Here is a 12,474-nt window from a genome sequence, read left to right on the forward strand (position 1 = left end):
GTATGGAAACTGTTCTCATCCCAATTTAACCGACAAACTTCCTTTCTCAGTGTCGAACGCGGGCCCGTTTAATTGAATAAAAAGATGATATAAATACATAATCGCAGGACGAATGTACAAGTTTTTTATTCCGCCTGCAATCTGGTTGAAGCGCATTTATGTTATGTCTTCATTACCAAAAAAAAAAAAAACAAAACAAAGAAACAATTTCCTTGTTCTGTCAGTCCAAACACATATTTGCTTTTTATTTTCAGACAAATTCAGTAATAATCTCTCACAGCACACCGAGAATCACTGACGTACTTCCGCCTCGATCCAGTTTTACGGCCTGTAGACCGAGCTAAATTCTAAAGCTTTAGGCTGCCGGTTTGGCCGATCCTGTCAGGACCGAATCGGCCGGCTGCTCCTTTTTGAAGGCGCGCATTTAGGTCAACGCGACGCATGCTTTGTCTCAGCTGACAGCTGACGAAGACTAGTTTGAAAAGTTCTCAGACGCTCAGGCAAAACACAGAAACATATGTGCGCACACTGCGGGATTTGTTCCAGTTTGCTTCCCGTGCCAGAAATCCAACATCTGATGCTGATACAAATCAGTAGGAAGTGTAAGAGCCGTCCGGACGTTTTAAGTGCAGAAAATGCAAACACATATCACGTTTTGGAGTGTCAATAAGTATTATTCTTATGCAACTGATAAGTGAAGTGTAGAGTAGAATCACAAATGCAAAAACACTTCATTGTCAAATATCACAATAAATTATGACTATTGTGTGTTTTTCATCTATTGATCTATTGGAAACACAGAAGTATGTTTATACATTTGCATTTTCACCCCCAGAAGGAAAAAAAAAAAAAACCTTGGAAAAGGATGAAAGAAGTCATACTTTGACATATATGCTGTTTTTTTTTTTTTTTTTTTGTCACGGGAGATGATTTATGTTTGACCTCATTCATTTTGATACTGTTCATACACACCTGACATTCAGTTCTTCTGATCCGTGAAAAGCGTTTTGGGTGTGCACTCTTCATACGCTCACGATGAGATGACGGAATGAAAATTTCCAAAAGCGTGAGCGCAAAAGTTCTTTTGTGGTGAAGACTGGCAGGAAACATTCCCAAGAAATGTGAGCAATGCCTAAAATGCCCCATCCCACAACAACAAGGAGCTGGGACGATTAATCTTCACCAGTGCCTACAAGAATAATTAAAAACAGATTCAAAGATTTCATGGGATCTTATTGTGAGAGTGGGACTATAAGTCATCAAGTAGCTTTGCAAAATCTCAAGTCGGGGTCGCCCCACAATCCTTGCATGGAAAAAGCTATGACGTCAACTCGTACCATTGACGTTGGGAAAAATGGGATTGCCCATCAGAATCAGAATCAGATGGAATGGCCAAGTATGTAACAACACACAAGGAATTGGTCCCGGGCACTCGTTGGCGCCCTGGAACGACGGACTGAGAAGAAGAACAGCATCAGACAAAACATGGCAGAGGTCGCAGAAAAAGATTTTGGGTGGAGTCATGGATGCCACCCTATCAAATTGTCTTGCCATGCCCCATTAATCTTGAGGATTCAGCCCAAAATGTGCCCAAGGACATACCTGGGGATAAAAGTGGCCCTCGGACAGTCGGACAAGTGGTGGTGGTCAATGTGTACCTTAGCAGAATCACTAATCAACACAAGAACTGTATGGATGGAAAGAATCCACATCTCCAGATTCCAGATCATGACGTTTGAAGAACTGCGTGTATGGAAAGAATCCATATCTCCAGATCCCAGATCATGACGTTTGAACAACTATATGGATGGAAAGAGCCCATATCTCCAGATCCCAGATCATGACGTTTGAAGAACTGCATGGATGGAAAGAACCCATATCTCCAGATCCCAGATCATGACGTTTGAACAACTATAAGGATGGAAAGAATCCACATCTCCAGATACCAGATCATGACGTTTGAAGAACTGCATGGATGGAAAGAACCCATATCTCCAGATCCCAGATCATGACGTTTGAACAACTATATGGATGGAAACAATCCACTTCTCCAGATACCAGATCATGACGTTTGAACAACTGTATGGATGGAAAGAATCCACTTCTCCAGATACCAGATCATGACGTTTGAACAACTATATGGATGGAAACAATCCACTTCTCCAGATACCAGATCATGACGTTTGAAGAACTGTATGGATGGAAAGAATCCATATCTCCAGATCGCAGATCATGACGTTTGAACAACTATATGGATGGAAAAAATTCATATCTCCAGATTCCAGATCATGACGTTTGAAGAACTGCGTGTATGGAAAGAATCCATATCTCCAGATCCCAGATCATGACGTTTGAACAACTATATGGATGGAAAGAATCCATATCCCCAGATTCCAGATCATGACGTTTGAACTAAGTCTTCTGATTTCTCCTTATCATGGCTCATCATGACCACCAAAAAAAGTATTTCCTCCCTGCTTCTGAAAAAGAATTCCAGCTGGAATCACGGCATATTAAAACTGAATCAAATGAAATCAAAATTATGACCACCGCTACCTGTAAACCTGTTGAGAATAGATTTGAGCTCTCATTGACATGACAGTAGGTCAGCCGTGAAGATTGCTGTGCTTCAAAAGTTGGATTTTCCAAGGATGCATCTTTCGATCTATGAGATGATATTTTTACTCTTCAATGTTTAAATGTCGAATATGTCGCTGGACAGTTCGTAAATGTCGTCCAGTTTCTCATCACGTTGTCACGAGAAGCTATCCTTGCCACATCAGAGTCCCGTTGTTTAGTCCCGGTCATGTTCTCGATCAAGATTTTCTCACGAACTATCTTGACCACAGTATGGCAAAAAAAACGAGTCCGAGAACCACAGGCGAGATGAGCTCAGCGTTCCAGTTCAATGTTGTGACTTTTCCAGCAGCGTCCACTTTATTGGCAAGTTCTGGGCTAAATGTGCAGACCACAGCTAAGCTAAATACATCAAGAGGACCCCCAAAGGAATTGGGGAGCCGTCAAAGATCGAGAAATGATGTTGTTATTCTTTAGAGATGCACGTCTAAAATATCTGCGTTGAATTCGCTCATTGGAGTGCCTTGAAAAATAACAAAAAGAAAAATTCCTGGAAGTCACACATTCACCGTTTCTGCACCAGTAAACCTGCAATAGTATTTTTGTAATACCGTATCAATCTCTTTTAATGTCTCGTACATCTGGATTGAAAAATGCATTCCCCAAACATGTTCATCATCAGCAAATTGTTCATTAGCACGGATTTTCTCCCTCCTCTGCCTCTAACGGCAGTTGACAGACGCGGGACGTTTTCCGCCGACGGCCTTTTTTTTTTTTTTTTTTTTTTAACATGTGCATGCGTGAGACGCGCATAATTTCACTCACACCCCTTCAATGAAGCACATATTTGTATATTTTTTTTTTTTCTGGTTTCATGACAAATAAAAATAGTGTTTGTAGAAAAACAAAAATAATTGCAGAAAATCCTCCAAAACAACAAACATGTTGGAATCTGGGTCACTTTTTTTACAACAGATCACGCGCTGCATGCGCGAAAGCCCTCTTCTTCTTCTTCTTCTTTTCCTTTCGGCTTGTCCCTCAGGACATGAAAAACTTCCCACGGTGTGTATAAGGCAGACATATTGGACAAAATTCTGCAACATTTTGCTGTTAAAATTGTTCTGTGACCATATCAAGCCGGTCAAAGCTTTCATATTTGGTAGTTTACATTCATACAATGCTTAAAAATCAAAATGGGTCAAAAATAATATGTTCATTTTCCAATTAAAACTTAGTGCTTCACTTTTAATGCCGCTAATACTGTAATACTACGGCATATAATAAATACGAAAAATACAAGAAATGATTAAGTGTAATTTTACTCCTTTATCCATCCATTTATCCATTTTCTGAGACGGTTACCCTCACAACAGTTTCAAAGTGGCAACACGTTGACTGGAATTGAACTGATGACAACGATTTCCATTATTTTCTATGGTGAAAGGTAATTTATGAACGCAATAAACACCGGAGGTCAACCGGTGGAACGGGACAAAAATCATTTTTTCTCTTTAATTAGTTCATAAAGCGAGTAGTGAATTAGTCAAATATCACGAGCAACGTTGAAACGGAATGTCTTTTGGGCTCTTGCTACATGCACACATTTGGGCCAAAATACTAATTATTTGTCTGTCATATGAAAGGAAATGGCGGCACGGTGGAGCAGCTGGTAAAGCGTTGGCCTCACAGTTCTGGGGACCCGAGTTCGATCCCGGCCCCGCCTGTGTGGACTTTTCATGTTCTCCCCCTGTCTGCGTGCGTTTCTTCCGGGTGGGAAATCCTGTTTCCTCCCACATCCCAAAAACATGCAACATTAATTGGACACTAAATTGCCCATAGGTGTGATTGTGAGTGGGGCTGTTTGTCTCGATGTTCCCTCCAATTGGCTGGCAACCAGTTCAGGTTGTACCCCGCCTCCTGCCCGTTGACAGCTGGGATAGGCTCCAGCACTCCCCGTGGCCCTCGTGAGGATAAGCGGAAAAAAAATGGATGGATGGATGGATGGATGGATGGATGGATGGATGAAAGGAACGATGGCGTCATTAAACAGGTGTTTTACTGAATTAGGGAAGGGTGGAGAAAGCATCTCTGCTTGGCATCAACTCTTTCTTAGGAGGTTTGAAAGAAATCACTCGACCAATAAACACCTTTTTTCTTGTCTTTTTTAACTTTGGACGACCTATAGAGCAGATGTGAGGCAATTGTAGAGGCCAAAAACACAAAGCGTTTAAGAGGTGTGAGCGATGAATAAGGAAAAAAATGGACAAAAACAAAAAAAATTGTCGACTGAAGTCCAAAATACATGTACGACTGTGCCCTGCAACTGACTGGCGACCAGTTCAGGGTCTAGTTGGGTGGGATAGGCTCAGAGACTCCCAGGACCCTTGCGAGGATAAGCGGCTTGGAAAATGGGCTGGTAGATGTATTAAGGCTTTTTCACACAGCATTTATTGCCCATCAGATTCATTGTCTATGTGCCACGCAACAGCAAGAGATTTTGCCGGCGTTTACCATTTGAAACGGTGACGAAAGTGGAGGAAAACATTTTGAGCTCTGGGGATGAAGCCAGAAATTGAAGATGCGGTGATGGACGGAGATGGCCACAAACGTACACAGGAGCTTGGGAACTAGTATCGCAGGTGGACACTAGTTCCTTTCATCCTACACATTGAAAATCAAGTGCGATGTGTAAAGCGATTTATCGGTAAACATAAAGAAAAAAAAAAAAAAAGTATTGGTGACTGATGTCATTGTGGGAAAGGGAGAGACTGATCAATGCTAGCGTGGCGCGCCTGTCGAGTTTAAATGCTAAAATGCAAAATGGAGTTCACTTATATGATAGCCTCGTCCTGCAACAACCAAGTTTGGCTAATCAGCACACTTGTGATGGCCAAAATATTATTATTTTTTTCTTACTCATACAAATAAGTCCTGGTTCTGCTGTTACATCTCTGATGCTCCAATTTACCGGGAAGCAAAAGCATCTTATGGCTAAAGGAAGGCGCATTTGTTGCTGGGCCGAACGGCGCTCGGTCGTGGTGCTGCAAAACACGTTTGCGTGTGTTTGCCCAAATTATCGGGACTCACCTGGCAGGGCACGGCTGGGTGTTACACGGCATGGTTCCACTAGCTGGCCTCGATCTGGGATTACAGTGCGATGCATTCACTTGCACTCGCATGTCTTTGTAACATGCTGGCTTGGTGTTCATTTGCCCTGTGTGGGGAAGTAATTGTCGTTCAAAGTTCCATAAATGAAGAGAAAACAGTTAAAAAAGACAGTCGAAAAATACTCCCTTAGACGCTATCACTTTAAGAATATTTGATCACATGCCAGATTTTCCGCATGCGTGTACGCAAACATAATTGGCCACTAACGCTCAAAACAAAATCTGCCAATCAAGAGATTGTCGAACATGTCCTGCTACTCCAGCCACAGATCTGACAGTTTTCAGGTTGATGCAATAGATTTTGTTTGGAAGTACCCTCGTTTGTTTTTGGCGTGAAGTCACGTCGACCCATAAAGGTCGGCTACTCTTTAGTAAGCCAAAGAACCCCAAACCAGTGGTCTACAATTCGAACCCAAAGAGGTGCAGGTGGCCCAGGGTGAGGAACCTTAACCTGCAGGATCAATCGACAGTCACACGCCACTCGTGCAGGCTTCGATCGCATTCGTCAAAGCAAGCAACTACGCAACGTCGGGCGCCGACCCCCGACCTCAAATCATCAGGCAACGGCTCGCAATTAGTGGGCCGCTGTGGGATGAAAGCCAAAACTCGTGCGTAGGCGCAAAAAGGAAGCGCAGTGGCCCATCAAGGCGCAACTAATGTCTCTCGGGCAGGGACGGGAACGCCGGCCTGCAAAGACCTTATTAGAGGTCACGGGGGTGCGAGCCTTGAGACTTTGTTGTTTTCATCTTTGGCTCGGCCCACATTATTGGCGGTGGTGCATTCATTCGTGCGATGGGCAGAATTGTTTTACTGTATTTTTGAGCACAAACAAAGGGAACTAGTTGGCGAGAACTTTCAAGTTTTCCTTCCAAATGTCTTTTTGGTCGGTCAAGATTTGTGGCAGTGGCTGTGTGTCAATGCTAAGCAGAGGTTACACTCACAGAGAGCACAAAAAAAGGAGAAACACAGCATATTTTTTCAAATATAGCTGGGATAATGGAGCACTTTTGGTTCCCCCACAAGAAGAGAAAAGGAACTGGAAACAAATTCGAAAAAAAAAACCAGACAAGCAATTTGCAAATAGTCGAATCTGAATGTGCAGAGCTGCAAGAATTCAGGAGGGTCCACCGTGTTTCGATTTTTGACGTTTGTCATGTGAAAAAGCAAGTTGCAGTACCTCCGGCACATGATGCCGAGCACTTGGAGCGTATGATGGCCCACGCGTAGTTGTGTTCGATCTGAGTCCTTGCTCCACCAGTGTCCTCCAGAGTGTATTCCCAGTGTACGCCTGGGTTCGAACCTTGCAACAGAATCTGAAAAAAAATTTCGTGAAATAAAAACAAAACAAAACAAGACATTTGCTGCACAGAAAGTCATATGCAAGCCATGCATGCGTTAAAATGAATTTGAGAAATCCAATACCTCGATAACCAGCGTCTCATTAGTGGGTCCGGCCGACACGAGGCTCTCGGCTCTGTTGTAAGGTCTTTTATATTCAAAAATGGCTCCCGCGATGTGACGTCTGCCCGGCCGGTCCACCGACCAACGCCCGTTCAGGTGATAGCGCCGCCGGGCGTCCCTGATGGCCAAGTAGGAGCTCGACGTATTCAGTTCGACGACGCGAATGCTCCGAGCGCCGGCTGGAATGGTGGCCACGCTGTAGTACTCTGTCAGAAAGACCGGGAACATTCAAGTCCAGGTGGGAAAACAGACATTGACTACGTCTGTGCACAGGTAAAGAGCAAATCATTTGCACTGCAAGTCCCACTTCAAATTATGGATCTTATGTTTTCAAATTATACACACACTGTATTATCTTAAAACGCGTGAGAACATTCATTGAAGCCTTTTTAAATCAACATAAAAAAGATTTTTTTTCAGATTTGGTTTTCAATTTACACAATGAAACAATCGTGGAAGATTAATAAAGGAAGATTTTTGAAAATCAAAATTTTTCACGTTGCATTATAGTTTTACAAATATGCTCCGACTGAATGTCATCAAGGCAGCACGGTGGGTCAGCTATAAAGCGGTGGCCTTACAGTTCCGAGGACCTGGGTTCAATCCCGGCCCCGCCTGTGTGAAGTTTACATGTTCTCCCCCGGGCCTGCCTGGGTTTTCTCCGAGTATTCCGGTTTCCTCCCACATCCCCAAAACATGGATTGATTTGACACTCTAAATTGCCCCAAGGTGCGATTTTGTGTGTGACTGTTGTCTGTCTCCATGTGCCCTGCGATTGGCTGGCAACCAGGTCAGGATGTACCCTGCCTCCTGTCCGACGACGGCTGGGATTGGCTCCATCACTCCTGTGAACCCTTGTGAGGATAAGAGGCTAAGAAAATGGATGGATGTCATCTACCGCAGGATATAAATCCTGATCACTTAGATATGAGTCAAACAAGAAGAAGGTAAGATGAAATCCTTCCGGACTAAAAAGCATCAAATTGCACCAAAACTACATCATGCAAATTGCTTTTGTGTATGAGCTACCAAAACGATAAAACATCGATTACGCTTGAATAAGAGTTTACATCTTCACATAACAATAATCAGGCAGATCCACAAATGACCTACGGTTAGTGGGATGCTGCTGTGTGTACTGTCCTTTGAAGGTCTTACAGGTGGAGTTGTCGCCTTGACACACTCCGCAAGCGTCAAGCCCAGCTGAAGACCCCAACACACGGTCGCAGCCCACTCTCTGCGGAGCAAAAGCGTCATCGCTCATCAGGTCCTCTATTTACCTCGTCAACGCGTTTCGCTGAATGCGTCAAATCGGACAACTGCCTTCGCTTCCTTGCTGGAATTCAAAACGCGGCGACACTCGACAGTTACAATTCAAACACTCCCTGCTGAAGGTTTACCTCGCACAGGCCATCAATGCAGACATTAGGACCGTCCTGTGAGCAACGGGTTCCATCCTTGACTTTGCTGGCCAGGGCAAAGAAGAAGTCATAACCTTCAGCGAAGCAGTAAAGCTTGCATGCGTCCTGATCTGGTGGGAAGACAGAAATTTGACTTTTTGCTTTTCCGCAGGTGAAGGTTGAGAAAAAAAAAAAAAAGCTGACGAATGACTCGATGTCGAGGTGTGTCCCAAGACTTTCGTCCCAAGTGGTTGGGCCTGGGTCTTACCGTCCACTTTGGTGTACGGCCTCCAGGTGTAGCGCCACCCTCGGAACTGCTTGCTGTTGAAGTGGGCGCATTGCTGCGCTCGGTAATCGACGGCGTTTTGGGGGCAATCCTGCGTGTTGCACAGCTCGTACGACCGAGGCGAGCCTTCGCAGAACTTTCCCCCGTGAGACGGCCTGCAACGGGAAGCCGATCTCACGTCAAGAACAGCGCTGCAATACTTGAGGAGCATCTGATTGCGAGTTTGAACGTCTAAGTCGGTGTTTGAGTACTCTGTGTATCCCCTCCAGGTGCATGCGTAATCCTTCCGTTACATCGTACGGTATACGCAGTCAGATCACTGTCACTTATCTCGGCTTTACTTTCAAACTCCCTTCTTATGTTTCTTGCTTTCATCTCCTTGAAACATTCTTCCCTCATCATCTTTTCACCCGCTAAGCCTCTCTATCTGTGCCGATCTCCGTCTTCTCTTCAACCTTCCCGTCCCCTCCTCCCCACGCCTCTGTCTACACTCAAAGCCGTCATTTGTCAGAATCTTGGCGAGACCCGATAAAGAGGAGGCTCCGCTAAGCAAATCTTCCCAAGTGATTCACGAGCGAGGGAGTGAGCGAACAGATAAGAGCGTGCGAGGTGTCATGTGACCCACACGGTAGCAAACAGCACGCAGGCATACTGCAACCTTCAACTGTGCTTAAAAAGCCAGAAAAGTGGAAAGCTTGCAGCACCGCACACATTCTTATATTAAAATCCGCAGTCAAAGCAATCACTGGGTTGATGATTCGAAGTTTTCTAAGCGGACACGGCTTCTCCCGTCCAACATCTTGAAGGTAAACTTTCTCGAAGCATTCCAATTTGTTTTACTGTCAATACCAATTCCAAACCTATAACTCCCAGATCATCAGGGCGGTGCAACAACAATCGATTTTCACTTCAATCGCCCCAAAATGTTCATTTATTCAATGTAAATATACATTGGTTCCTCATCGTATGTCTACCACATACGGGGAAAGGCAGAACGATTGCTTTGTCTTCAATTTGACATGCTCGGATTTCACATCAAGTACATTAATGAGTGAATTTCGACGACAATTTAACATTCAGGCTAAACGGGACGTTTTTGTCTGTGGGATTTTTCTCATCGAAAATGAAAGCCTTGGTCCAGTAAATGTTGGCAAACACTGCACCAAGGTTAGCTAAGCTACCTCACTCGATACGTCACAGTGGTTTCCATTTAAACGCAATCTCATTGGACCTGCAACAAGTTTTAGGTGATTCTTTTTGTGAGACTCCTGCCCACTGCCGTCCAGGACCGCCAAACCGCGTTGCGTCTCGCGTCGCTACTACCTGGGGTTATCGCACTGCCTGTCCCGATGGGCGACTCCACTCTGGCAGGTTCGCGAACAGGCAGACCAAGCCGACCACTCCGACCACTGGCCGTGCAGCGGCCCGGGTCCCTCGTCGCCGTGTTTCACGCAGTGACCCCTTCGACACCACTGGAGAAGATGATTTGTGCGTTATGACCGGGGGTCACACCGTCAGAAACATACACACCTTTTAAAAAAAAAAAAAAAATACTTCAATGTCCTGGAAGTCCACGAAATCTGAAAGGCGGTCAAAACGAAAAGTTCCGATGCACAGTTTGTAATTAGAGGAAAATCTCGTGCGACTTACTGACTACCGCAACCAGCAGTTGAAAGAACTTATAACCCAAGTACGGGAACTGGTCTTGGAATATAATTTCCCATTAGTGTTTGATTCAGTAGATATCAATTCAAAGGGGTGAAAGTAGAAACCGTGCTGGACAGCATGCATGAATAAATCAAAGCAAACGCTACACTTTGCTTCTAGAATAAACATACAAGATGGAGTGCTACTTTATTTTTTTTTTTTTTTTTTGGGGGGGGGGGTCTTTTCTGTCTCCAAAATTGAAAGGAAAGAGCCCTGTTTTATTTCAACGCTTGTCACAGATGCATTTGGTCTCGCGCTTAAAATGATCAAGTAGACATCAGCTCAGGCCTGACGGAGGTTCACAATCGGCAGCACTTTGCGTTGTCACGTGGAATCCAATCACCCAGTCAAGGCACAGATTGCAGATTAGATGTCAAGGGAAAACTTTGTCTGTGACTGATGGAAGTGTGCAGAATTTCATACGTTACAAAATATAACAACTCCGGAGCCAATTCATATTTTCAAAGGAGTGCGACCTTGCTCCAAATCCCCGAATATAATGTGAGAGCACATTTTGAAATTCAGACCGGCGTCACAGGCGGTTTCCATCATGAACTGTGTCGAGATGACATCAGACGTTGCAGGAAACTGCCTTTTGGGATGATGCGTGTTGCCGTAGCTCGGGCACAAGGGCACAAGTGCAGCTGTTCCCGTTCCCACTCACAGATGTTTGATACACCGGCGACAAAACAGCTGCTCCCCCAACGATATCAGAAAAAAACATATTGTTTGGACATTGTGCATATAATAAAGCAGATTCAAATGTTCCACTTTGCTTCGAACTGAAATCTTCGATCCGGGTAGCAGTCCGCAAAAGTGCAGTGTCAGTGAAAGATTTGAGTTTATTATTATTATGTTTATTATTTGCACGTCATGTGCAGCGCTCAGTGAGAATGTTTTGCCGAAATGGTTGTGGTGGCGTGGCTCTCGAGTTCCTCCACACCAAAATCATCCAGCCGAACTTCAACCTTCCCACAAAATTATGCACACTTTGAGGGACGTGCAATGAATAATTTAAATCCTTCGGGAACCACGGGGCGGAGTTCAACTCCAATTATTTCATTATTTCTCAATTATTTTGAGCATATAATCTAATTCCACTGTTAGGGTCTGACTGTGTTCACACTTTTTCTTTTATGACACTGAATCCCTTCAAGTGGGACGGTATGCTTGACACAACTACTTCCTCGAAGGCAAAATTCCAAACTGAAAAAGTAAATCCCACGCATACCAGTGTGGAATGTCCACTTGTCTTTTGTTTTGTTTTTGTTTACTTGTTCAAATGTTGCCACGGAGCCACGTGCATATACGACCGAAGCAGATCTGTACACTTCGTCTTAACTCATCGTGGCTTGACTGGCCATAATTGTACTGCATTTCCCCTCCAAAACATGATCATAGACGTGAAACACGGCAAACATTTGTGCATGCGATTGCTGAAAAGAATGAGCTTAAAAACAGACGTAAATGGGACCCTCTGCCAACAATGCGCTGATGCGCCGTAGGTGACTTCATATTCTTAGCATGTTGTAGGGATCACCAACAAGCATTCAACTCTCCCACGCGCACAAAAATGAATATCAAGTCACCATTTCAGGCCCACAGGCAGAGCCTTCTGCTGCCGGCATGAACTTGGTCTCACACTTCCTCCCAATGCGGTGGCACCAGAGAGCCTTGCAGATATCCTGGAAAAGAAACCAAAAAAAAAAAAAAGGCATTTCTGTTGTGTTTTAGTTTCATCTTCAAACGCTTAGCGGCGTGACGACGAGCACCCCGACATAATAACGGTATTTGGCATCCGCAGTGGGAGGGAAACACCTCCTGCAGGTCCTCTACTTTGTCTGAAGAAAGATGCGAAAACCAGCAGCTTGACGGG

General features: G+C 44.4%; 1 protein-coding gene across 3 annotated transcripts in view; it reads right to left on the reverse strand.

Annotated features, from left to right (window-relative positions):
* Positions 1–12,474, reverse strand: part of LOC133501396 (A disintegrin and metalloproteinase with thrombospondin motifs 16) — a 47,492-nt gene that overhangs the window by 6,589 nt on the left and 28,429 nt on the right. For all 3 annotated transcript variants that reach the window (XM_061821138.1, XM_061821137.1, XM_061821136.1), the window contains 8 exons: positions 12,188–12,283; positions 10,215–10,363; positions 8,874–9,046; positions 8,606–8,736; positions 8,319–8,442; positions 7,167–7,411; positions 6,922–7,057; positions 5,665–5,791 (listed from right to left, as the gene is read on the reverse strand). In XM_061821138.1, coding sequence (XP_061677122.1) covers positions 5,665–5,791; positions 6,922–7,057; positions 7,167–7,411; positions 8,319–8,442; positions 8,606–8,736; positions 8,874–9,046; positions 10,215–10,363; positions 12,188–12,283 — 1,181 coding nt within the window. The remainder of the gene's footprint in view (positions 1–5,664; positions 5,792–6,921; positions 7,058–7,166; positions 7,412–8,318; positions 8,443–8,605; positions 8,737–8,873; positions 9,047–10,214; positions 10,364–12,187; positions 12,284–12,474) is intronic.

This window comes from Syngnathoides biaculeatus, chromosome 5 (assembly GCF_019802595.1).
Source record: "Syngnathoides biaculeatus isolate LvHL_M chromosome 5, ASM1980259v1, whole genome shotgun sequence".
NCBI classification, from domain to species: Eukaryota; Metazoa; Chordata; class Actinopteri; order Syngnathiformes; family Syngnathidae; genus Syngnathoides; species Syngnathoides biaculeatus.